At 47.1% G+C, this 27,617-nt stretch overlaps 1 protein-coding gene across 12 annotated transcripts in view; it reads right to left on the bottom strand.

Annotated features, from left to right (window-relative positions):
- Positions 1-27,617, bottom strand: part of LOC116949353 (voltage-dependent L-type calcium channel subunit alpha-1D) — a 226,318-nt gene that overhangs the window by 17,090 nt on the left and 181,611 nt on the right. For 11 of the 12 annotated variants that reach the window (XM_032966575.2, XM_032966566.2, XM_032966573.2 and 8 more), the window contains 12 exons: positions 27,061-27,126; positions 26,069-26,160; positions 23,715-23,874; positions 23,093-23,220; positions 19,880-19,976; positions 16,426-16,528; positions 15,832-15,933; positions 15,563-15,693; positions 9,160-9,279; positions 7,660-8,036; positions 5,252-5,281; positions 1,973-2,101 (listed from right to left, as the gene is read on the bottom strand). In XM_032966575.2, coding sequence (XP_032822466.1) covers positions 1,973-2,101; positions 5,252-5,281; positions 7,660-8,036; positions 9,160-9,279; positions 15,563-15,693; positions 15,832-15,933; positions 16,426-16,528; positions 19,880-19,976; positions 23,093-23,220; positions 23,715-23,874; positions 26,069-26,160; positions 27,061-27,126 — 1,535 coding nt within the window. The remainder of the gene's footprint in view (positions 1-1,972; positions 2,102-5,251; positions 5,282-7,659; positions 8,037-9,159; positions 9,280-15,562; positions 15,694-15,831; positions 15,934-16,425; positions 16,529-19,879; positions 19,977-23,092; positions 23,221-23,714; positions 23,875-26,068; positions 26,161-27,060; positions 27,127-27,617) is intronic. The other variant, XM_032966568.2, reaches the window with a different exon arrangement.

Genomic DNA, 27,617 nt, shown 5'->3' with positions numbered 1-27,617 from the left:
CTCTCAGAAGTAGCTCTGTGTTATCTGCTTCCATGCTCCGTTCTCTAATAGGAGGGAGGGGTGGGGGTAATGCACTGTGCCCTGCAAGAGATCCGATTGGATCCTTCGCCATTCTGCCTATAGCACCAATGGTGATACAACTGAGGGAATATATGTGTTTAATATGTGTTTAACTCGTCTTGTCACTCAACAATAGGGGAAATCTAGCGATTTCACACCAGTGGATTGCAAGTGCTTATTCACATACCTATATCAATATATACGGGAGGTCTGGACCGCCCTACTCAATATGCTGCCGCCGCGACCCTCACCAGGACAAGCGGATTGAGTCGCGAACGAATATCAATAGACACATAAATATGAACGTGAATATATCTATATTGATATTCAGCAATGGCACTAGAGCATGCCCATTGCAGTGATGTGAAAGTACGTTTTTCCTCACGAGAAAAACCGTCAAATGTTCTGACAGCCCACGACGTACATCTGTGACATAAGAGCTCTATTTTAAAAAGAGTAAAGATGAATGTTGAGTCCCAACAGCCATTTTTTTATGGCAGTCCCTGCTTTGGAATGCGTGGACAAATAATCTTTTCGACTTATGTCATCCAAGCTTTTATCGGAGCTTCCACTTCCAAACAGCGACATTGGAGGACAAGTCGAGGAAAGAACGAGTGGTGTAGGGTGTTTGGCACCGTTACTGGGCCCCTCCGGCCAGTGGACACCGGTGCTGTTTCACCGCATTCACACCCAATATGCAATGCACTGGCGAGATCCCACCGTGCATTGACACCGCATTACGATTGTAAGTCCATCACACGGACACTTACTCCAAGACTGGAAGAGGTGAGGTGCAGTCCTTCCATATTAAAACTGCTGCTATTGGAACCACACAACGGAGACAATAATTATTATAAATGGCCTCCGTTTACCTAGGACAGTTCTCACCAGGCCTGAAGACTCGTTTTAAGGAGGGTCCTGCATCGGGATGTTTTGGCCATTTCTGTAAATGAACGCTTGAAGTAGGTATGTCCCGACTCACCGCCCTGAAATTATGTGAAATGTCATAACTTTATTTAGGAATTATTTCACCGTCTCGTTTTGACCATCTCAGTTGTACTGCTCCTTTTTTGTTCCGTTTCACGTGTGCACCTTTGTTCCATCCCATCAACACGAGCAATCGATTTGCATATACATTACATAAATCGTCACAAATCTATGCTCACGCACATTATTTGATGCACATATCCTGGCTGTGAGAATCAAACTTAATTGAAGGATCGTTAGACCTCTATAATGAAGCACGTGGACTCCTGCCTGAGGATGATTTGTCCCCTCTGTTGCTTCCCCAAGTCATCCGTGCTCTTGATTTCCTGCCTCCGTTCAAATCCATGCTCAAGGCCTCCCTGTTTTCTTCTTCCTGTCTCTTGCCTGCCTGCTTCTTTCTCAATACGATGTATATTCCCACTCCTTTTGTACAGCATCATAAGATTCAATTGAATTCATATGCGACCTAAATACAAAGTGTACTGCCCTGTATCCATACACAGATCCTGCTACAATTGCCTGGTGTGCTTGAGACAGCGACTGCAGGCAGCACATACGTAGTGGGCCATGAGCAGGACACATCGCTTAAAAGGAATGACGGTCGAGACTAACAACAGAGTGGCAGCTAAAGGAGGGTTTAACGCCCGAAAGAGTACACACGATCACGCGTATGGAACGGTGAGATTAACTGATGTGCGGGTCGGCGCGAGATAGATTGCTGCATCCCAGGAACGTGAGATGTCTCAATGGCTTGGGGAGGCCTTCATCCAGCAGCGCATTGGTCACGCCTGATGATGAAGACGACGACGGATGGAGATGTGATACTGTGCCAGCGGTTCCGCGTTTTCCGGCAGCCACACAAACACGGGGCAATGAGCAATGACGACGATGTTCCGGCCGTTCCAGTGGGCATGGGGTTGAGCACCTGTCCATGGTGAGGGGGCTGCCCTCCTCGTCGTCGCTGTAGAAGCTGGGCTCCGCCGCGTAGCCGTCCTCATCGTCGACGGCCGCCTCCCTCTGGATGACGGGGACACGTCCGTCCCCCGTGGACGAGCTGCGGGACAGAGCGCGGGGACACGGTCCGTCCCTTCGCACGTGGACGCGCTCGCACGACCGCGTTCTCGTTTTGCCAGCGAATCGAGCGAGGTTTAAAAAAATATATAAGTGCCCAACCTGGTGGAAATTTCAAAAAAATTCGTTTTCATTTTAGCCAATGGTGAAAATCCCCAAGCGTGATGACGACTTTTGACTGCGCGCCGACGACCTAGGCGCGACCATGACGTCACAACGTGACCGAGTCTGAATGAAGAGGCGGACTCGGAAACATTAGTGACGTTATTAGAGACTGCAGTGCGACGGGGAAGACCAAAGGTGGTCATTTGCTCCTATATCCTGCCATAGAAATATTACACAATGGTGGATTTTGCTGCACTGACCTCTGTTGTCCACCGCTAAGCCTCGCAAGCCTACGGCAGCCTATTTGCGCAGGGTACTTATCCATCTTATGTGGTATCCAGGCCAAATTCCTGCTTCACTTTTGACATCTGAGGAGACCGGTTGATTTGGTCAGAGGCGATTCACAAATTGAAGGTGAAAAATTTTAATTTTCAATTGGGGGCTTCACTGCCGATCAATTACCCTTTTAATCTGATCCACCAACCCTTGCCTCCAAAGCTTTGGATCAAAGTTGTGCACCGCCTTGCTTATAGTTTGATTCAGCAGCAGTCACTGGTGAATTATGGAGAAATTGAGTGAGTTCCCTAATCGCATTGCAGGTCCAGGATTTTCAGTCAATTTACGCAAGATTGGGTCGTCATTTTAAATAATGTTTTACTGATGACGATCATTGTCCCCGCCACACGAACGTGTAATTTGTACGCTAACACTCAGGGGCTCCCAATGGCGATGAGAATTGCCCAATGTTCATTTGAGCAGAGACAAAACTTTGACTTTGAATTTATATCATATGAGTATCAAGGGCCCAGTGAATGTAATTAGGGTGAGCATAATTAGCTTTGAAGATTCCACCTGATTTTACTGTGGGTGAGAAATTATTGTGAAAATGCAATTGGTGAATGATTCATTTGCACACGCAACAATCGCTGCTTTCAATGACATCAAAGAGGGAGGAGAAGTGAAGCTCTATGTTGAATTGGCATAAGCCTGAAAGGATAATTTGGCTTAATGAAGAAGTTGTGCTCATTAAACGTTAATTATATCGCGGTATAACTCCTAACTCTTACCGCCAGACTCTCACTCGATATCCGTATTGATTATAAGTCCACTACGCTCACCATTACACCATGGTACCACCCCCGTGACTGGGCATTTATTTAAAGGCAAATGACTAATTACAACTGTTTTAAGAGATAATTAGTGTAGCTCTTTACACATTATTTACATGACAATTTGGAAATATTAATCGAATTAACTTATTGCCCTCTATCATTACACTGTTGGATGAAGACCTTCCTATGTCTGTTGATAATAGCTGTTTTATTGTGTACGTATAGTTTTTATATTATATTATGCTTGTTTTACCCAGAAAGACCTCACTGAGTCTCAAGACTATTTTTCAGGACAGTCCTGCCAAGTTTCCGCAGTAGAGAGTGATGTTGCTGCGTGTCATCTCAATTGCGAAATAAAAACAATCGTTTGGTTTAGTTTTGAATACCCAGGTCCTTCTTACTGCGAGGCGCAAGCATACGCTGCAGTAGGAAGATGTGATCTAAACTCGACTCTTTGCAGTAGCTATCATCATTGTATTTATAATATGATTATTTTTGTTTATGCCCAGTGTCTGCTGCGGCTGTCTCCTGTACAGCGCTTTGAGATCCTTGATGAAAAGCACTATAGAAATGGAATTATTATGATCAGTAATGAGTAATGTTTGAACAAGTCATGGTGGCCCACTTCGCCAAACCTGCACTGACTAGCATGGTGAAGTATGGTCAAACAGCCTCGATGACCGACAGTTTGGGGAGGCCTTTATCCAGCAGTGGTTTGAAGACGGGTTGTAACGTATCAATATTATTATTATTCTTTTATGTTTAAAATTTACATCTTGGGACTGTTGTCACTGCTTCTTAAAAACAAACTGAAGAATACATTTCGGAAACGTGGATACGAGACACGACACGGTGTCATGGGCAAGACGAGCCACAACGAGAGATGAGACGCGACGTGAGTTACGACAAATACGGGTGGCGCACACTGACGGGGAAGCGTGCACACTCAAAGGGCTGGTGCGGCAAACACATCCGCCAGCGTGGTCCATCCCACACGGGAGGAAGGTCCAGCCCGGGTTTCACCGCAGCGTGCCAACGCCGCGCTGTTGTGTGAAGGTGCATCTCTCATGATACTACGCATGCCATTATTGGTTCACCTATTGCCTGTTTCTTCTCAGTAGAAGGGTCTGGTTATGCTATTTATCCACGCATTTCTATTGCGTCCCTTGCCTCCATTCACGTCCACTGTCGACATAGTTCACCGCTTCCTCCCATCTCCCCCCCCCTCTACTCCGTCTGTCTGGCACCGGTGGCGTCTCCACAGCCCTTCTAGCTGCATATTCTTTGTCTCTGCTCAATACGTGTCGAAACCACCGAAGGTTAGAATATTAGTACCTGCGAGGGTGATCGATGAATTGTCGAAAATTGTGGTTGTGTTTATATTTTTTTTAAAATCGAGCCTTTTCATCTACTTTGTTTAAACCTCATTTGTATCGTTTATCTCGTATGTTACGTATTGTTTTACCTGTCTTATTCGTTCAATTAACATTTGCAGGAGATTTTCATTCAAGTAGCATCGATCGTGAAAATTCATTCCTTACAATGCACAATCAGATTGCGTACATCATGAGTATATGCGCAAATTATATAACTTGAAAATTATTAAATGCTTAAAAATTACAACTATCCTCCCATAGCATTGCTAATGATAATTGATTTACGATCGTTGACAAAAGGCAAAGCCCGAACAGGAGCCACCTCCCCAATGGAATTGGAGCCACATTTTGAGTCACACACACACATATGTAATGTATGACACATTAAATCCAACCTTATTACAGTTTGGAAACACTTTAAGTATTTATGACTGTCGGTCATGATACAAACACACTTGAAATAAGTCATGCATTATACAGCTTCGTGGGCTTTGAGAGAAGACATAACATGCACACGTTGACCTGAAGACTGGTACATACCGTACATACGTTTCATAGTAGCGATTTCGGCTTTAAAAAAAATACATATAATCACGTCCGTATGTTGGCAGAATAGGAAAAAAATATATATTGGTTAGCGGAAAACAGTTAAACATGGTGCAATTTACCCTGCAAAACAAACAGCTTCTCATGAATTTATAAAAACCACTTTAGATTTGGTGTTTGTAAAGATAAAATATTTCCATCGAAAACGGAAGGACAGAAAATTACAATGAACTAGACGTAGAGACAAAGATTCCCCGATATAGCCATACAGACTGGTGGGGCAAATTATGTTCGCGAGCACCTACGAAGGTGAGTGCGGTGCACAAGGCAGAGTCGTGGCCAGCAACACACGCTGCCACGTTCGTCTGCCCAGTGCCCATGTTTACACAGCGCTTAAGGTACTCATTTGAGACCGAGTCGAACTAGGCGGAGATCCGAAGACCGGTTCAGATATTAGCCACTTAATGCTGGCCGCGAGCGGAACATTCTCAGGTCGCCGGGTTCGTCGCACAGTGTGCTAACCCCTGCGCCATTGCTCTCCACCGACTGGTAAACCATAAATAGATATGTCCCGCAGAACATTAGAGATGCACACTCACATCCACCCACAATCCTCGATCAATATGTTTGTCAACATTCGATCTGGAGGCTTCAACCGATTGCAAAAAATATTAAATGGCCCATATAATTTACTCTGGGCAGCATAAGCACAATGTGCAAATTGTATTATTATTTATATTGTTATTTGATAATGCCATTCGATAATATGATCAGTACTGATGTTACATGGCTTATGTGTCCTCCATAGAATGTATATTTCTGTGCACAGAGGTCTCTTGTATGGTCTCACAGACTGTCAGTGAGCACCTATTTGTGCTGGAACTGCGCATGAGGTGTGGTGCAAACAGTACCACAAATTTCTCCTTTGTCACAAAACAGCTGCCATTAATCACAGCACCACACTATAATAGCAATTGATGGTATTACACAAACACACACAAACACACCACACCGCTCAGTTTAGGCCGAGTCAAATTAGGGGACGTGCAGGTTAAGTTACCAGTTGCCACTGGCGTGGTGGAGTATCGTAACCAGGAATTAAACCATGGATTTATCTGATTGTGGAATCGATATATTTTTTATTTGTATATGTTGCAAGTGATAGGTTTGCTTGACCTCCTCTTGCCACTCGAGGCCACGGCATTCACCACGATGTTAAAAATAAAAAAATAGGATAAAATCTGCAACACCACACGTCCATAATGCATTCAACCACACAGGCAGCGACTTTTTTTACACACTTGAATTTAATTTTGCCCTGTTATCTGTTTATAATCCTTGGCGCTTAATATCTTCGGATCAACGAAGCCCAACGAGCTGAAATATTATATACAGACTCATCTCGCGTGATAATTCAAGATTTCATTATAAAAACCGGTCCAGGTCCCGCCGATGCTAGGCCCATTCGTGTTTTTTACTTCATTTTAACAATTAAACCGGCACATTCCGCCCCGCCATGCCCTTTCAATATGTTTAATTTGCCTTATGCAAGCCACTCACTTTTATTCAGCACATCAACTTTTATGAATTCTGGGGTCAAAGACATTTATTTTCTAATTTAGAGTGCAAATAAATGTATGTGCAATGAAAAACTTGTTTTTTTACTTATTATTTTTGAAATCTACGATCCCTGCCCAGAGACAAGCATATACAGAGACAAAGCTCACTGATTTCGCCATATAAGCTTGTTGGGGTTAACTACCGTTAGCATCAACAATAACAGAGACTGCCATTCGCCACTAAGTGGCAGTCAAGTAATCACGGCCCTTGTGCCAGGCGAGATGCACTTGAGGCCACGTGCAATATTGAACGCTCGCTGGCAGGAGGTCACGGGACAGACCCAGGTGTAATGGGGTTACTGATTGAAACGACTGACAGATGCACCACCTGTGCTCCCCACTGTACCGACTTGCTGTGTGTTAGCCACCCGGTGCTCGGTTCATTGTTGTCTTAGTTGCTCCACACTGTTTGAGAGCACACGTGCACACAAAGACAAAGATCCCCCATATAGCTTTAACATACTACTGGGGCAAGTGCTGATATCGAGCACCTATGAAGGACAGAACGGCACATGAGGGGGTGGGTGGCCAGCACCACACACGGCCGCATTTGTCTCCCTAGTGGCAATGTTTTGTACATCGTATTAGGGACTCATTTGAGGCTGAGTCGACCTAGGGGAGGCCCAGGACCGAGTCAAATAATCGTCGCTGGTGTTGGCCGTGAACTTGGGTCGCCGGGTTCATAGCGCAACGCGCTAACCACAAGACCTCCGCTCCCCGCCACACGTGCACACGCACACATACACACAAAGACATACACACCAACACACACACACACGATACCTTTTAGCCGAGGCCCTCCTGACTGTGCCGTTGGGGTGGTGCAGGGACGCGTGCTGCCCCGTGTCAGATGGGAACAAGCCCCCCTTGCAGTTGCCTGCCGCGGGCAGGTGGCTGTTGTTGCCATTGTTGATGTTGGAGTTGGGCGGAGAACCCGGAAGCTTGGCTCCATTCTGGCCAGGCTGCACGTGGTGGTTGCCGAGCAGGTGGCTCTCCGGTCCTTCCTCCGCATCTTGGCCGCAGCTGCCCTGGTGGCGGTCGTCCTCCGTGTTCTTGGGCAGCTGCAGCGGCCGCTGAGTGGCCAGGCTCTGCGGGAGGGTGTCCTTCCTTTCGGACGATGGCTGTGGCCCCACGGAGTCACTGAAGAGACCCCCGGATCTCTGCGTGGTGTCGGGTGTGAGGATCAGAGAAATCGGCGTTTCTGAATCGTGAATATTCCACCAATAAGACTGATAACACTCGCTGCGTAAGTTTTCGCAGTTGTGCTGCGTGGCTCTCGAATGGTGTTTGGAGTTATACCATGATGTCCGACGTTTTGGCACGTGGAGCAAAATGTCAGATAGTGAGCTGAATAATACGCGATACAACGAGAAAGCATATTGGAGGGCAATTGCAAAACGTGGGCACGTAACAATGCATCTCCTCCCACCAACAATTCTATAAATTGTCACAAATCAGGGGTGCAATTAAATAAGAGAATATTTTATTGATGAATTTAAAGAAACGATTAATTGCAGTGTCATTAGATGTCGAACAATAATGCCAACACACAAATGCTTGCAAACATAAACTTGATTACATCATCATTTTAATGTACTGTGCACCACATCGTGTGACAAATGGAAGGAAAAATGTAATGAACGTATTATGATTCGTGACACTGGCTGACATGCTCACAGCCATACTGGGCAGCAGTCTGCTGCGGCCGTTTTGATTACATCCTGGCAATGGGGTTCCCTGTGGTTTTTTTCTGGCACTCAGTCCGGATTTGATCCCACTGAGAGCCAGGGTTAGAATCGGGCAGCCACATCTGATTGAACTGAATTCTGAAGTGTTCGCGGTCTTAGCTGGGTCATCAATAATTGCACGCGATAAAAAATCCATCACATGAAATTTGGTTCTGGACTTAACGTGGCTAAATTTCACATCTGCCAATTAAAATGCCAGTCTGTCATGTGATGAACATTACTCCCATGGATGGGAAAAGTTCTGCTCCCTGCTGTGTGGACCAGAGGTCACTTGAAGGAATCTCAGAGGTAGCTCTTCGATATCCACCTCCGTAGGTTGTACTCTAACACACGCTGCTCTGCGATTGTTCAAAATGGATACTTCACCTCGTGACAAAAATGCCTGTATCACAATCAATATCAAATTTAAAGTAATATGAAAACAATTTGAAAAGAAAGTACCAATGGGGAGGCCTTAGACCATGGTGATGGATCATGTGACACATTGTCCCCAGTGAAATTGGCTGAGAGTGCACATCTGGTGTCAGCCACTTACCCGGAAGATGGCTTCCTCTTCTTCCTGCGAGTGCACAGACGTCGCGTCCTCCTCCTGCAGGTCACCCGAGATGGCTCTGCGGATCTCTGGACCGATATCATGCAGCGTCCGCAAGCCCGCCTGTCGAGTAAACGGAACAATGCAACAACACGAGGGGGCGGGGCGGGGGGGACGACGACGATGCACACGAGCGGGGGAGTCACGACTCGCCTTGCGATAGCAGAGACAACACCAAGACGAGGGATGAGGGAGGTTGCTCGAGGGGTATACAGAGGGGGAGTCACGTCTGGCTCCCGCTCACCACCGGTGTACCGCCAATATGTGCATTCGTATCATTTGCCAGCCCTCTAAGGGAATCATTAATTGCATCATTCATTCGGACTGAAATCACAGCGCTTTGTTGTCCTTTGACTCTTTGAAGGCTCTTTGGCATTATCGTTGCTTCTAGATCTCACTGGAATTTAAAAGGAGAGGGGGCAAAGCTCAATTTGTGTGTTGTCCATCGTAGCCACTTATATATATGCCATCATCACAAGGTTTACTGTTTTTAGACAGTATAACTTGGAAAATATTTCAGATAACGCATCTTTCCCTAGCAATCACGTTTTCCAACTGCCTTTGTACATTTCCGAAGTTGCGTTCTAAAATAAATTACTGCATTCACTCAGCTAAAGTGGCAAGTAGCATTTTTAGATGTTCAACTTTTTGAGCTGATAAAACAGAATTTTCATTCCCGAGTGTGAAAAGAGCTTTCATTATGATGTGGAAATCTGCCCATGACCACATCACTCGGATTGTGCCCGATCTCGGAAGCGAAGCAGGGCTGATCCTTTCCTGTGAAGTGCTTGCAAAGGCAACCACGGCACGTGACGCACGCGTCTTGCACCGCTGTCGGGCGACATCGTGACCAGCGGAGGGATGGTACAGCCAAATCCATTGTCGTACTGCATTTCTACGCTTCCACGTCTTTACGCCCCCCCCCCCCCTTCATCGATCCCCACTGATCAGCGCGGTGAAGGATGATCAAATCACCTCCACAACCAGCATGGCGTGTGTGGGAGGCCCTCATCTAGCTGTGGGTTGACAAAAGCACTCCACCGTATTCTGTACCGGATTGTAAGACGCTCCGAAAAAAATAAAACATCACCCAAAACCTGTCCCCCGGCGTCAATAAAATTATACAAATCCTGTCACACGCAAACACAGATGCGCACCCGCCAGATTATAACACCACTCAAAACGTTTGCTTTAAAATACATCGGGGGGAAAGGAGAACGTGGCACATGTACATGAATATAATGCAGAAGAAGCGAGTGCTCAGTCCTGTTTGAGCTGAGGGACTTTCTGGCCTATCCACCAACACCCTCCGCTCACGTGCTCGCAATTTTGCAAATTGACGATACTTTCTAACGTGGGTGACTACGATGAGGCTGGGGCTAAACAACGGTGCCGTTGTCAAGGTCGGCGCTGCCGGCGGGCACCGCGAGACGAAGCCACGGCCTGGCACCGCACCAGCGGCAGCTCTGTCCGAGTGGCAGACAAGCTTGCACGCTAATCCATCTCTACGGGCGATTACTGCGGCCCGCCATCACGGCTCCCCAACGCCGGGCCAGACACTCGAGCCTCCGAATAACAGCCCCACCGCCTGTATCGCAGTCGGCGGTCGCATGGGAACACCTGCGCGTGTGCGCCGAGGGCGGCTAATGCCGAACGCGCGAATATGATAACGCCGCGCCGTCGTCCTTGACAAAATGCGCGCGCACTTTCTCAAGGGCTCTCTTGCCAGGATGTTAATACTGTGGGAAGAAGTTTTATGAATTTATTCGGGTGTTTGTGTGTGTCTTTGTGTGGGGATCGGTGGCGCAGCGGTACAAATCCGGCAATCCGAGTTCGATTCCCGCTCACGGCCAACACCAATGACGATTATCTGAACCGGTTCTGGGCCTGCCCTAGGTCGAGTCAGCCTCAAATGAATACCTGGTGTGGTGTGTAAACATCGCCACTGGGGAGATAAAGGCGGCCGGGCATGGTGCTGGCCACCCACCCTTTTGTGTGCCGTGCCGGCCTTCATAGGTGCTCGCTAACAGCACTTGACCCAAAAGTCTGCCAAGGCTATACGGGAGAATCTTTGTCTGTGTGTATTTTTAAGGCATGAATTTTTTATAAATATATTTTATCTTCTTTGGAAAGAACCAAAGAAGATGAATCATTGCAGTCACGAAAGCTTTAAATCGAAATATATTTTAATTCAGCATGTAACAATCCTTTCAGTGGATTCATCATCGCTGACAATGGTGACGATGATGATGATGAATCGAAGACTTGCCACGATATGGGAGGTTCTGATTATTTTCATAAATCAATTCTTTATATATAAAAAAATATATATATAATTTTCACGTTTAATTCATATTGTTTCTAATTTCTTTGTCTCGTCGAAATGTATTGTTACATTATTGTCCACATACAGATTTCATACATTGTGAACAATTGAGTCTCAAACGGATGATTCGATGCACGTATCATCACTGTAAGAATTATATTGGAAGCGATGTAAATGTTGTGGCTCGACTCTCCAACACACCGGTGTGCTGCACTAGTGACGAATTGGCCACGTTCTGTTTACGTGACAACCCTGACTAGTTGGCTGTGTCGGGTGGTGACGGGTTTTAACGACACATTTATATATTTATGAGATCTAACCAAAAAAACCTCTATTATAGATCTATTGTTACATGCCCAAGTTTAGTGATCAGAAAATCCTCCACAATTTGTTCGCAAGAAGCGAAGGTAATGGCTTTCGTAAAATATACCAATATATATTGGGTTAAAAAAATCTATACATGATTGAAAATTGGAAATAACTTTTACGATTGCTCCTTCAAAAACATAAACATATACGAATCTCCTCCGAGCGGACAACTAAATACTTAAAAAAATATGTATTTGCCTCTTCCGCACATCAGGTAATTGGTGGGACATATGTGCCAGCCTCCTGTGTCTCGTCACCACGACACCTGGGGAACCTCGTCAGTCTGTCAGAGTGCACCGAGTGTCCCTTTTCCCCATCCCCGCCAAAGTCACGTTGAAGGCTCCAGTGCATCGGCGACAGCGAACGCCGGCCCCGCGCTACGAGCGTTACGTCCGATTATTGCGAGGCCGACGACCTCAGTCCACTGAGCTGACACGGCAGAGCCTTCTGGGCAGACTTGGCAGCCGCCCCAGGCAAGCGGGCAGCTGGACTTTCCAACGAGGTCTGCCTTCTTCGTAAGCTCGGGGTTTAAGCCCCGGCGAAAATTAATTCCTCCGCCGTGACGGTCGGCGCACGTGGACGAACGTCCGCCTTGCTGCAGTGCGCGTGAGCTCCACAGTGAACATTGAGGGCGGGTGATTTGCATGCACTGGCATACACGCAGAGACAAATACCGCCCCTCCTATTGCCGCGCACAGACTGTTGTTGGGGAGCAAGTGCTGATAGCGAGCATCTGTTAAAGGCGGCAAAGGGTAACACGTGTGCATCAAAAGAAGAAGCTCCTGGGTTGGATTCCTGACCGACAGCTTTCTGTGTGGGGTTTGTATGTTTCCCCCCCCCCCCTGTTCTGTATAGTTTTTCGCCAGGTTCTCTGGTTTTCTCCCATAGCTAAACAAAAAAAAACATACAATCTAACTGGCATTGGCCGAACATCACAATGCTCAGAAATGATCTGAAATCTCCTCATTTGGGATTAGAGATAAAACATCCCGCCCCCTACAGCGAAGCTCTGGCAGGACCCTCGTGAAAAAGAGTCTTGAGCCTCCGTGAGGCTTTTCTGGTAAAAAAAAGTTGTAGTAAAAATAAAATAATAAGACTGGCATGGCGCACAAGTGGGTGGTGTGGACAGTACCATGCCCGGTCGCCTTTGTCTCTCCAGTTCTGATATGCACACACCACAACAATTACTAATTTTGAGGCCGAGTTGACTGAGGGGAGGCCCGGGACCGGTTCACACGTTCACCACTGATGTTGGCCGTGGTCAAAAATACAAACTCCGGTTGCTGGGGTCCGCAACACCACGACGCCCACCCCTTCCCTCAAATGCCACGCCGGAAGATTGAACCATTGAGACAGAGACCTCTGGATTGCAAATTCCAGTGTTACTAATCACGGACACCACGGCAACATCCCATCCGAACACACGTCTTTTCACGTAGACGATTACATATTTTTTTTTACAATGGGGAGGGGGGGGAGTGTTGCATGCATAGCGGTGGGTCGATCGTCTCTGCAGCGAATGCCATTCAAGTAATGTTGCTGACGTGAGTGTTCGCGCATCTGCTTTTTTTTAACCCAAATTAAATTTGTTGGTAAGGGTCCACAGGAGGTGGGTGGGAAGGAGGGGGATAGCTGGGTGGGAGAAAGTGGGAGGGAAAGTGGGGGGGGGGCACAAAAATGCGGGGGGGGGGCGGGGGGCGGCAGGGGGGGGGCTACAATCACGAACAGAACCCAGCCTCCCACTCGCCACCCATTCCACACAATGCCACGGTCATCGCTCCACACCTTGGCCTACTTTCAGAATTCCTCTGCTGTGCAAGCAAGCCAAGGTGCCACAGAATGCAAACCCCCCTCCCCCCCATCGTAGTCAATAATTATGTACGGACAAAAAAAATCCCCCCTAAGGAATACGTTCTCTGCCTGCTTCGATGCCTTGTTGGTACCGAGTTTGCATCATTGCGAGCGAGTGTTACCGAGGCACAAATATGCAATTGTTTTCAGACATGCAAATAAAAACAAATCTACCCCTGTTCTCCTTTTGCGTGCATTAAAAAACAAAATCATTGTCTTTCAGCAAAACCAGTGTTAACGCGGAAGCTGCTGCATTATAATGTGTGTGTGTTTTGCAGGCGAAACGATTCTCTAATTAAAATTCTTTGAAATAATTCAAGTCTGTGTATATGGAAATGCCTTTTTTTGTCTGCTGCTGTATTACATTCATAATCCATAAGCGCGTTAATGTTCATGGACTCTTGGTAAGAAGCGATGCGAGTAAAAATAAACCTATAGAGACAAAGACAACGATATAGCCGTTAGAGCAGGGGTGTGGAACGTCCGGGCCATGGGTCTTACACGGCCCTGCCAAGGCAACCACAGGCAGGACTCGAAATTCAATAAATCTAGGAGCAGGAAAAGCAGTTGCGAGTAGCAACATCATCAATACCAGCTAACATCATCACACGCCTCGCCAAAGGGAATCAGTTCCAGCCATCACATTAGGGGTGAGTTCATTAAATGTTTGACCAAATGTAACAGGTTCCCCACCCCTGCTTTAGAGGCTGTGGAGCAGGTGAAGATAAACAGCACCCATGAAGACCGGCACGGCTTACGAGGGGGTGATGGAGCCAACACCATTGCCACGCGCCTTTGTCTCCCGAGTATTGTTGTTGACGCACCGGACTAACTACTCGTTTAAGACTGAGTCGGCATAGGGGAGGCCCAGGATTGAGACTAGTTCAGATATTTTTTTGCCACTGATGAAGGCCGTGAGGCGGAATAGAACTGAGATCACCTAACTCATAGCGCACCAGCGGGCTATGCATTATGTCACCGCTCCCCAAGTGCACACACTCCTTGGAATTGAGATGATGCTGGTGTGCTTGGAGTTCTCGCCTGGTTAAACAATTTAAAAATAATCATGACTTGACACACACACACAAAATAAACACAATGCAAACTGCACAGTGGGCAATATTCAGCAGACGCATTTCCCAGGGAGCCTTTGAGCGTGCTAGACCATCAGTAACGATGCACGGCCTCAGCTGCACACACTTCTTGCTCGCCCTGCCGCACAACTGGGCAAGCTGTGCCGGCGACTGAGCGAGAGGGTGGGGGGGCAGGTGGTCAGCTGGTGGCTGGGGAGTGATCGACGGGGATGCCAGAGGGCAGGCTCAAGGGGGAGGCAGGTGGCGAGCAGGAGAGGGCCAGAGTCTGGTGCTGATACTGCCTCTGAGTGAGATGGCATCATGGGAAAGTGATGCCCTCTACTGCGTAGGCCAGAGGTCACTTGAAGATATCTCAGAGGTATCTCTGTGGTATCCACTTCCATGGGATGCTCTCTAACATGAAGACGAGAATAGAGGAAGGTGGGGGGAGAGATTGGGAGAGGAGAGCGAGACAGAGGAGATAAGAAGTGAGAGGAGGAGATGGGAAGACGACAGGAAGAATAATTTGCATATAGGTAAAGGAAAGGAGAGAGAGGATGATAGAGTTAGGTAGGGGAGATATGGGACGAGGTGAGGGAGAGAGAGGAGGAGAGAAGAAGGGAGAGAAGACGGTAGAAATATTTATGTGCATAATGGGAGAGAGGAATGTAAAGGAAGACGGGGAAGTGACGAGAAGACAATCCTCTTGAGAAACGGAGCTGCTCACCTGGAGGGCCATCGTGGTGCTCCGGGCCGGGTGCTTTCCCAGAACCCCCTGCTCCTTCCTCCTCTTGAACTTGCGGAAGTAGTCCTGGATGAGGAAGGTGGCGTAGAACTTGCCCACCGTCACCTCGTCATCTGTTGCGATTGACGACGCGCACACGTAACGGACCGGCGTTGTGCCAGTGGGTGGGCAGAGTCTCAAACAAGGGGACAATACAGTGGGTGCAGAACACCGATTAGAGTGACCTTCATAAAGAACACACGGCCACTTACCACCTGACGGAGGGATGACCTGGTCCAGCAGCTTCATGCTGGTCCTCTTCCAGATCTTCTTGATCACTGCTCTCAGCTCCTCGTTGGCTTGGTCCAAATTCCCTTGGGTGCAGAATTTACGTATATTGTTGAGACTCGATACTAGCAGTATGTATAGAGCTACGAGAACATTCGCCAATTGTACATTGTTCCACTGCACCGTCGTTATTATTTTCCTGTTTCTTTCATTCTCCACAATACAGATAATCCACAAACACACTTTGGAAGGTGGGGGAGCCTTCCACGCATGGGTTGAATCTGACTTGTGACTTCATTTCACATGGCGAAACATCCCACTCACAACATTGATCCGTCACTGCAGGTTATCTGAGCCGCACCAATCGGGTACTGGGATGGGAATATTTTTTGACCTGGAAAAGTAGTGTTTTCATTTTTTTTATTTCAGCGCCACACTCAGTCAATGCATACAGTCGTGGCGTCATCAAAGTCTAGCGTCAACTAACGTACGGCTCGCCAAAGGAATTTTTTAAAGTCCTTATTTGCCCATCATTTAAACGGCCTTAGATGTCACCAAGAACAAAGCAAGGAGCTCACCGTCCGTTTTAATCTTGAGGGACGTTCTAACCAGGGCGAACAGCGTTGCGTTGAACATGACCGTGCCGTCGCTGTTCAGCGGCATGTTCATTGAGACCAGCCTCTGTTAGGAGAGTGAGCACAGACAATCACATGTATGTATGTTGAACTTCTTTTGCACCGTATGTAGCCGACAGTGCTAATCGGAGGTGCACGAGTGGTCTTGTGTAGTAACCTCTGCATTGTAGTAACCATTTCCAGGGGCTATGTATCCAGTGTGGCTTATGAGTGCTGAATAATGCTAATGAATGATAATTGTCACTATACCCAAATTGAAAAAGATAAATATATCCACGTGTGTCAACTCACTGCTGGATGAGGGCATCCCCATGCCGTGCGGGCCGTGTGAATGATTTTGTCGAGTACATAAGAGTACAGTACAACAATGGATTGTGCTGCACCTCTTTGTGTTGCTAAGCACTTTAGCCTCACAGCCTATAACAGGGGTCGGGAACCTATGGCTCGCGAGCCAGATGTGGCTCTTTTGATGATTGCATATGGCTCGCAGATAAAACAAAATATTCTCACTTGTTTTAATCCATCCATCGATTTTTCACTGCGCATGTCCTGTTCAGGGCTGCAGGAGCAATTGTCCATTATTTTAATTGGATGATACTGGCCTACGTTTGCCGTTGCTGGGTAAAACAGGTAAACGCCCCCTTTTGAATCAGTCTGAGACTGCGTCTGCTCGGTCATTAGCTCAAAGCTAACCCTTCGACGAAGAAGATGGCGAAAAGAAAAAAAGACGACGAGTATCGTACATTTCAGGACGAATGGACCGAAGAATTCGCCTTTGTGGAGAGAGCGGGTTCTGCGGTGTGTCTAATTTGCAATGACAAAATTACATCGTTGAAACGGTCGAATGTAAAGCGGCACTTCGACACGCGCCACGCTACCTTTGCATCAAAATACCCTGCGGGAGACAGCAGAAAGAAAGCGTGCCAAGAGCTTCTGAGCAGGGTGCAAGCTAGCCAGCAGCAACTCCGCGTATGGACCCGGCAAGGTGACTATAATTCGGCTAGCTTTGCTGGTTCTTTAGCAATAGTGAGGAACGGAAAACCATTCACAGATGGCGAGTATGCTAAAACGTTCATGCTGGATGTAGCCAATGAACTTTTTGATGATCTTCCGAACAAAGACAAGATAATCAAACGGATACAAGACATGCCTCTGTCGGCAAGAACTGTTCATGATCGTACCATCGTGATGGCAAACAAAGTGGAGGAAACGCAAGTGAAGGACATAAATGCAGCGCCGTTCTTTTCTCTGGCTTTGGATGAGTCAACAGACGTGAGCCATTTGTCGCAGTTCAGCGTGATTGCAAGATATGCTGTTGGTGACACACTGCGCGAAGAAAGTCTTGCTGTTCTGCCATTAAAAGGGTCCACAAGAGGTGAGGATTTATCCAAGTCTTTCATGGAGTTTGCTCAAGAAAAAAGTCTACCTATGGATAAACTTCTCTCAGTGTGTACTGATGGTGCTCCGTGTATGGTGGGGAAAAACAAAGGATTTGTGGCGCTTCTCCGTGAACATGAAAATAGACCCATCCTAAGTTTCCATTGCATTATACACCAGGAGGCACTTTGTGCTCAGATGTGTGACAGGCAGTTTGGCGAAGTGATGTCGCTGGTCATTCGTGTGATCAACTTTATTGTTGCCCGAGCCTTAAATGATCGCCAGTTTAAAACACTGCTGGATGAAGTTGTAAATAACTATCCTGGTCTGCTTTTGCACAGCAATGTGCGTTGGTTGTCAAGAGGGAAGGTGCTTAGCCGTTTTGCGGCTTGCCTGAACGAAATCCGGACTTTCCTTGAAATGAAAGGCGTCGGGCATCCTGAGCTAGCCGACACCGAGTGGCTCCTCAAGTTTTACTATCTCGTAGATCTGACTAAACATCTGAACCAGCTCAACGTGAAAATGCAAGGCATTGGAAATACAGTGTTATCCATTCAACAAGCTGTATTTGCTTTTGAAAACAAGCTGGAGCTTTTCATCACGGATCTTGAAACAGGTCGTTTACTACATTTTGAAAAACTGAGCCAATTTAAAGATGCATGCACAGCAAGTGAGCCCATTCAAAACCTTGATCTCCACCAGCTAGCTGGCTGCACATCCAGTCTCCTACAGTCCTTCAAAGCACGCTTTGGAGAATTTCGTGAGCACACTCGTCTTTTTAAGTTCATCACCCATCCAAACGAGTGTTCACTGAACACAGCCGACCTGAATTACATCCCTGGTGTCTCCGTCAGAGATTTTGAAGCAGAAGTGGCTGACCTGAAGGCCTCAGACATGTGGGTGAATAAGTTCAAGTCACTGAATGAAGATTTGGAAAGAATCACACGACAGAAAGCGGAGTTGGCGAGCAAGCACATGTGGACAGAAATGAAAAAACTCCAACCCGAAGACCAGCTGATTCTCAAAACTTGGAACGCGCTTCCTGTCACATACCACACACTGCAGCGTGTGAGTATTGCTGTATTGACCATGTTTGGATCTACGTATGCATGTGAGCAGTCATTCTCACATCTTAAAAACATCAAGTCCAACCTACAATCACGTTTAACGGATGAAAGCCTCAACGCTTGCATGAAGCTTAACCTCACCAAGTACCAACCCGACTACAAAGACATCAGCAAATCCATGCAGCACCAGAAGTCGCATTAATGGTGAGTGTTATAACAACATTATTTAAAAGAATAAATTCAGAGGCTTATTATACTGACATTTAGTTGAATTCACTTTTAAAATATATTATATGGCTCTCACTGAAATAAATTTCCAAATTTTTTGCTTTCATGGCTCTCTTAGTCAAAAAGGTTCCCGACCCCTGGCCTATAACAACTTGTTCTGCATTGCTGGTAACTCAACCAAGCACTATCTCAGGCTATACCGGTTGCATTCTTGGTTGGTTGGTGACAAGCAAAATAAAAAATCCAAAATCAGAATTTGCTCAGAAAGTTTCCTCGAAAGTATCTAAAGACTCCCTGCAGGATAGTCCCCCCAAGCGGGATGTTTGGCCAAATTGTTTTTAAAATATTGTTCTGATTTTTTTGCATGTGGAAGGTAACCGCGGTCAAAACTGCTATTGGAAATTGTATTTTTTTTGGCAACATTCTGTTTGCCAAAAACAGTAAAAGTGTTCTTTAGTAAAAGGTAAAGGTGCTGCCCTGTAACGTCTTACTTATGGCACCGCTGGTGGAAGAGCCTTCACTAGTTGGAGTTCTAGAAAGCACATTAGTAACACAAATGTATAGGAGTAATGAGAAGTCAGCATTATTCTTAGCTGTAATTGCCAATGCGGGGAAAATAAGCTTCCGTGTTTTAAGAGCAATGACATCAACGAGCCTTTTGGAGCAGTCACTACACATTGACAAAGGAAACGATGTACAGCGGAGTGTGCGTGTAGAGACGATACCTTGCAGGCGACGCGATGCGGACACAGTTTACCGAACCCCAGGGGAGGCTGGATCCTTCTCAGGAGTGTGACAACATCCAGATGTTTTATTCGTCCCCTAGACACGACGGCGAGTAAACAAGCACACATACACACACACATACAGCAACAACAACAACAACCGCCATTCGCCACTAAGTGGCGGTGACGTCACCACGACGCTTGTGTCAGGCCATGTGCACATTGAGGCCACGGGAAGTGTCGAACGCCCGCTGGCAGGTGGTCACGGGGCAGACCCAGGTGCCACGGGTCGACTGACTGAGATCACTGAGATGACTGGCTGATGCACCACCTGTGCCCCCTACTGTGCCAACCTGCTGCGCTTTAGCCACCCGGCGCTCCGCTCGTTGTTGTGAGCGTCGCTCCTCCGCCCTCCGTTGTTGTTGGAGGGCGACTGCCTCCAACTGCCCAGTAGTGTCCTTCACGAGCCTCCTCCACAGAGGCCGATCTTGACACCACTGGTACCATTCATCAGCAAGTCCACTCAGCTCCACGTCCTCCTGTACCACATCACTCCATCTCTTCTCTAGCCTGTGCCGCGCCCGTTTAGCCCCCTCGATCCGGCCAAACAAAACTGTTTCGACATGCAGTGGCTTGGCATGCAGGCTACATGACCCAGCTAACGCAGCCTTGCCTGCCGGAGGAGCTCACTGATGGGACTTTGTCCAGATCTTTCGAGGATTTGTGAGCTGCTCACACAATCCAGCCTGGTTAAACCCAGGATGGATCGTAGGCAGGCTAGCCTAAATGTTTCTAACCGGCGAAGATGTTCCATTAAGGGGGTCCACGTTTCGCAAGCGTAGAGAAGGGAGGGAATGACCGTGGCCGAGAAGACCTGAAGCTTAGTGCGGAGCAACAGACCAGGTAGCTTCAACACAGCGTTACGCAACCGATGAAAAAATATTGCCGCTTGACTGATTCGGAGTGAGACCTCTGCTGTTAAGCTGGAGCCGGTCATAAGCACACTGCCCAGGTATGGGAAACTCTCTACTCTCTCCACAACTGCCCCATCACACACATACACACGCACATACACACATACACACACACATACAACAACAACCGCCATTCGCCACTAAGTGGCGGTGACGTCACCACGACGCTTGTGCCAGGACATGTGCACCTTGAGGCCACGTGGAGTGTCGAACGCCCGCTGGCCGGAGGTCACGGGGCAGACCCAGGTGCCACGGGTCGACTGACTGAGATGACTGGCTGATGCACCACCTGTGCCCCCTACTGTGCCAACTTGCTGTGCTTTAGCCACCCAGCGCTCCGCTCGTTGTTGTGAGCGTCGCTCCTCCGCCCTCCGTTGTTGTTGGAGGGCGACTACCTCCAACTGCCCAGTAGCGTCCTTCACGAGCCTCCTCCACAGAGGCCGATCTTGACACCGCTGGTACCAGTCATCGGCAAGTCCACTCAGCTCCACGTCCTCCTGTACCACATCACTCCATCTCTTCTCTAGCCCGTGCCGCGCCCGTTTAGCCCCCTCGATCCGGCCGAACAAAAGCAGTTTCGGCATGCGGTGGCTGGGCGTGCGGGCTACATTACCCAGCCATCGCAGCCTTGCCCGCCGGAGGAGCTCACCGATGGGACCTTGCCAAGATCTTTCAAGGATTTGTGAGCTCCTCACACAATCCAGTCTGGTTAAACCCAGGATTGATCGTAGGCAGGTCAGCTTAAATGTTTCTAACCGGCGAAGATGTTACATTAGGGGGGTCCACGTTTCGCAAGCATAGAGAAGGGAGGGAATGACCGTGGCCGAGAAGACCTGAAGCTTAGTGCGGAGCGACAGACCAGGTAGCTTCCACACAGCGTTACGTAACCGATGAAAAGATATTGCCGCTCGACTGATTCGGAGTGAGACCTCTGCTGTTAAACTGGAGCCGGTCATAAGCACACTTCCCAGGTATGGGAAACTCTCCACTCTCTCCACAACTGCCCCATCACCGGTGGAGTGTCCGATGGTACAAAATACCCAGGCAGGTGCTTAGTTTTGGTGGGGCTGATGGTAAGGCCCCATCTCTTAGTGGCACGCTCCAGTCTCAGCAGCAGCTGCTTGAGCAATAGGGAGCCATCCCTTGACCGCACCCGGGCATCGATCACACATACACACACATACACACACACACGCACATACACACACACACACACACGCACATACACACACACACGCACATACACACACACACACGCACATACACACACACACACGCACATACACACACACACACACGCACATACACACACACACACGCACACACACGCACATACACACACACACACGCACATACACACACATACACAAAGACAAAGATCCCCCGTATAGCCTTAACAGACTGTAGGGGCAAGTGCTGTTAGCGAGCACCTATGAAGGCCGGAACGGTACACGAGGGGGTGGGTGGCCAGCACCACGCCCGACCGCCTTTGTTTCCCTAGTGACGATGTTTACACACCGCACCAGGTACTCATTTGAGGCTGAGTCGACCTAGGGGAGGCCCGGGACCGGTTCAGATAATCGTCACTGGTGTTGGCCGTGAGCGGGAATCGAACCCGGGTCGCCAGGTTCATAGCGCAGTGCGCTAACCGCTACACTATCGCTCCCCACACACACATACACACACATACACACATATACACACACATACACACATGAGAGGAGAGTCTTGCATTGGAATGTTTGGCCAGTTGGCCGATTCAATTACAGAAAAACCTTGGATTGCGAGCATAATTCGTTCCGGAAACGTGTTAGTAATCCAAAGCACTCGTATATCAAAGCACTCGTAAATCAGTTGTGATCACGTGACGCTCCGCAGACAAAGCGTATACACGTACTTACTAGTATTGCAAGACCCTCGCTCGTTTATCAAATTAATATTTATTTAACATTTTTGCTCGTCTTGCAAAACACTCGCAGATCAAGTTACTCGCAATCCAAGGTTTTACTGTAATGAGTTTATTTGGCATCTGGGAGGAAGCAAGAGTATCCGCAGAAAACCCGCTCATGCGTTCGGAAATCCACATAGATTTAAGAAATAATTTCCATACTGGTATTCACGGGCGTCTTCCCATCCAAATACGAGCCATGCTCAAGCCTACTTAGCTTCTGAGATCTGACGAGACTGTGGCCACATTCAGGGGTGATTTGGCCACAAAATCATTGGGGGGGGGGCTCACTTGGCTTCTGGGTCGTACTCAGACCAGATCCTCTTGAACTCGTCGAGGTGATGAGGCCCCAGGATGGACCAGTCTCGCGTCAGGTAGTCAAAGTTGTCCATGATGACGGCCACGAACAAGTTGATGATCTGAGAGACGGAGAATGCGGGGAAATTAACCGACGAGGATGGCCAAAAAAGAACAACCTACATTGTGGATCATCGCAAAAGCGGTGGAACAATGGTGAGCCTTAAGCCATGCGTCGTTTCATGTCATTTAACCTCCCCAGAAATGTTCCTGTCAATATTAGAATTTCGTTTAGAAAAATTGTTTCAAAGAGGGGGCACTTCGGAGTGAAAAGTCTTTAAACGTTTGGCAAATGAGAAAACGTGGCTGTTACGGCCTCATTCAATGAATTGCTGGATTAATCCTAACACCACAGACAGATTCAGAAATGACATACCACCGACATTAGCTGTGGCCGGGAATTAAACAAAATTCACCGGGTTTCATTCTGCAGTGTGATAACCATTGCACCACTGCTCCACACATAATTTTCATCACTCGCGGGAATCATGAAATCTACTTTAAAAGTTTGATGAATCTGTGGATCGTTCCGAGCGTCGTGGCGAGCGAGACGCACCAGGAAGGCGCACAGCATGTAGAAGCTGATGAAGTAGATGATGGCGAAATTGCTGCCGCAGGTGAACTCTTCCCCAACGTTGTAGTCCGACTCGGGGTCGCAGCGCCGGCCGGACATGCACCCGAGCAAGATCTCTTGCCACGCCTCGCCCGTTGCACAACTGCCACAGCAGAAGCCACCCCCGGGGGAGGGGGGGGATGATTAGCATCGCCGGGAGTTGCCACCTCCAAGGTGCAAAAAGCACCGGCACTGTCGTCCCGACAGGTCTGTACCTTTCACCTGAAGACGGCTGCTTGCGTTGTGGCCGAAACGTCGTGAGAATTTTATTGTGTTATTTTATTATTTTATTCTCATTCTACGTGACTTTACCGAAAGAACCAAAGAAGAAGAATGGGATATCGAAATTTGAGAAGAAGAGAGAACTCGATGTATGGTATATGTACTGTCTTGACTGGTGCAAATGACAAGTCCGGAGGAAGAGCCCTGAGACCACTGCCGAGTCCAGCCAAGGATTGTTCGTCGACAAAAAAAGAAAACTCAACTGACAGAAAAGGAGAACTTTTTGTGTGACCCAGGAAGACTTACAAATTTACCGGGACAGCTACTCAACTGATAGAAAAGGAGACTATTAATGTCCTGGGAAGACTTATACATTTACCATGACAGCGACGGAAATAAGAAGATGATGCTAGTAAAACCAGAATCTGTGACACCTCCTAGATTCACCACCAGCAGCGGTAAAAAGAGAAATTGAGTTTCACGCAGGAATAACGTGGGTGGATATAATGTGTAATGTGTAAAAGGGTTTATTTTGGTAGAGGAAGATGGGGGGGGGGGGGGAAGGAATTCACAAAAGTTAAAAGAAATTGGAAAAAATGAAAATTCAACCCCCGAAGCTCAAATACTGGGAAACGAGCAAGTAAATGCTGTGGCTCTTTTCTGAGGATACATGCAAAATATAGGGTGACGTTGACACCACTGTTTATGAGTGACTCCTGTTCAATTTGGAAAAACAAAATATTAATAAGGCTTCTTGGAAATCTCTTCCTAGTGACTAATTTGTGGACAGATGCGAGTATATTGAATGTGTTTCCAATTCTGGATCTTTCATCTTCTCTGCAAAATAATTTTATACAACAGAAATCTGCATCTGGATTACAGGATGTTTTCCCGGACCAATTGTGGCCGATGTTGTGGAAATTCTTGTACATTATTTCATCTTTAGATTTGCCCTTCCTCCCTGTTTTTATTCACGCCACGAAATGAAGAAACGTCCAATAATGAACTCTCAGTGGATTTTGGAAACCCAATCCCCACAGAAAAGTCCCCGTCTCCTAGCCCCTGGTAAGCAACCACCCCACCTGGTGTTTGGTAAATTTGACAAGCATCCCACAATGATGCTGACTATCAGCGCTAAATACACGCCGGTGAGCTGCTCCCTGCCACAGTTAATTAGTGCTAACATTATGCACAATCAGTAGTCCGTAGGTTTTAGATTTTTGGATAGAATGCCTAAACGAGACCATTTTAAAGTAAATACATTCTGAATGAAAACCTGTTTATGTGCATGTTTGGCATTGTGCACAGCACAGGGCAGTTATTTCTGGGTAAAGGAGCGGCCGCTGCTTTACTCTGAGGGCACGAGGGTTTACATGGAGCTGTGCGCAGGAGCCAGCCGTCAGGGCGTTGCGTGCAGGATTTACCCAGGAGGTGAAATTGCTCCCAGGAAGGGGGGGTCTATGATGTCAGATTTTTCAAATGGCTCGTCACTTTGGTCGCAGACGCTTAGAGTGAAAGAGGCTAACGTTTTTGTTTTATTTTCTGAAAAATGTATTTATATCCCTCGTTAGCCATGGAATCTTAAATTTTGATTTAAAGCTTTCGTGACTGCAGGGATTCATATTCTTGGTTCTTTCGGTAAAGTCACGTAGAAGGGAAACAATAAAATAATAAAAAAATATAAAACAATAAAATTCTCACGACGCTTCGACTGCAACACAAGCAATCATCATCAGGTGTGAAAACCACAGCAAGAAAATTTGAAAAAAGTTGGCGGAATCTTGTTGCCCATGGAATATCACCTTCTTCTTCTTCTTGTTGTTTCGTCTCGTATGGCTTATGTTGATTTACAGCAGCAGCAGCTTTAATTTTATACCGAGGTAGTTGAGCCAGATAATCGCGTCGGGAGTAGCGGAGAGGTTGTGCTTAATTCTTTGGAACAGCAGAGACAACAAAGCTGAAGAGGTCTGGATGAAGCAATGAGGCTCGGCAGATGGTGCGATGCTCAAAAGCGGCCACCTGCTTTGTGAGCTCGGCCGCAGCCGACGGGAAGTAACGAGCGCTCAATCGCTTACCGGAAAAGCAGGAGCACAGCCTGAGGGAATGTTTGAAAGTTGTTGTTGCGGTTGATTTGCATTCCATCTTGCATCGCGATTTTTCCAAATATCTGACAAAGAAGAGAAGATCGTCAATGCTGATACAAATCAAACGAATATAGTTTTTTTTTTAATGTAATAATTAACAGATACAAGAATCCATCTCTCCACAAGAAATAAGTTGTCACCTCTCCGATGTATTTTTGGGTTTTACCACCTGTTATTCGGGTGTGCTGTGAATCCTGACACGTGGAATTAAACGTCGGACATCGTGCAGAACAATACGTGGTACAACCCGACAACACATCAGAGAGTTATTGGAAGAAAACTGTGAAAATCTACTCAGTAAATCATGTTTTAGCTTGGAAAGAAAGCCCATGGGCTTATGGATTGAAGTATTATTTCATGCAGAGCCATGACTTATAGTAAATTTAATTCCAAAATTATGTTTGATAGCAGCATTTGCTCATGCAGGCAAACTCTGGACAGGCTTTAGCCAGTCAATTCTACATCATGGGACCTCCTTTGCAAGTACCAAAATATGAGAAGAGGTTTTCCCCTTTTATTTGGCAACAAAACAGGTGTCCTCTGGTCTAACACCGTTTGAGACGAAGGAAGTTGTCTCTCATGTCGACCGATCAGTTTCAAAGACAATGCGTATATTATGAGAGTATGTTTTTTGTTTGCATTTTGACCACAAGTATTGTGGTTAATGCAGACATGACTCCTTGTAAAAGGTTTCAGTTTGGTGTTTTTAACATCTTAACACAGCTGTTTTGTTGCCAGATAAAAGGGGAAAAACCTCTTCTCCGGTCAAGTCTCATCATCGGAGTCACCTACACAAGCAAACAAAAACAGAAAAAAAACTACACCGATTACATTTGATTTTCCAGATATGCCATTAAAGCTCGGTATTGTTTGCGGTACTTCACGCTCTCACTGTGTGATCCACATCGATGCGTAGGAATCACCTGCATTCCGATCACGGCGTAGATGAAAAACATCATCACGATAAGCAGGGCGACATATGGCAGGGCCTGTGGACAGAAGCAAGGAAAATAAACGCGATAACATCATGGTATACTCCGGTACTTTATAGTTGTGGTGCGTCACAAAATACGGACTGGCCACACTAGCAAACTTCCCCTAAATGCATTTTGGCCTTATACGAAGGAACGAATCCTCATTGTCGCGATACATTCAAGTTTAGTGGTTCGGTTGCAACATACATTTCTAAGAAAGCATGCTAAATAACGATAGTCACTTTCACTCCTTTGTTAATCCACTGCTGGTTGGTCAGCATGGGTCTGTGAAGGGTGGACCCCAGCCCAGGTTCCCATTTAATTGGCCACTGATGTTAGCCGTGGCTGTGAATCGAACTCGGGTCTAGATTTGTGGATACTAGATTTGTAGCGCGGTGCGCTACCCACTGTGCCCACCGCTCCTTCCCCAAAGCATTATCGACTTATATATATATATTTCCGCCGCTATTCACGCGTAATGTTTTATTTCATTGTTCACGTATTTG

The sequence above is a fragment of the Petromyzon marinus genome, chromosome 36 (genome assembly GCF_048934315.1).
Source record: "Petromyzon marinus isolate PM22_M1 ecotype Great Lakes invasive population chromosome 36, UKy_Petmar_22M1.pri1.0, whole genome shotgun sequence".
Taxonomy (NCBI): domain Eukaryota; kingdom Metazoa; phylum Chordata; class Hyperoartia; order Petromyzontiformes; family Petromyzontidae; genus Petromyzon; species Petromyzon marinus.
The sequence above is the reverse complement of the archived record's forward strand: the minus strand, read 5'-3'. Positions and strand labels throughout refer to the sequence as shown.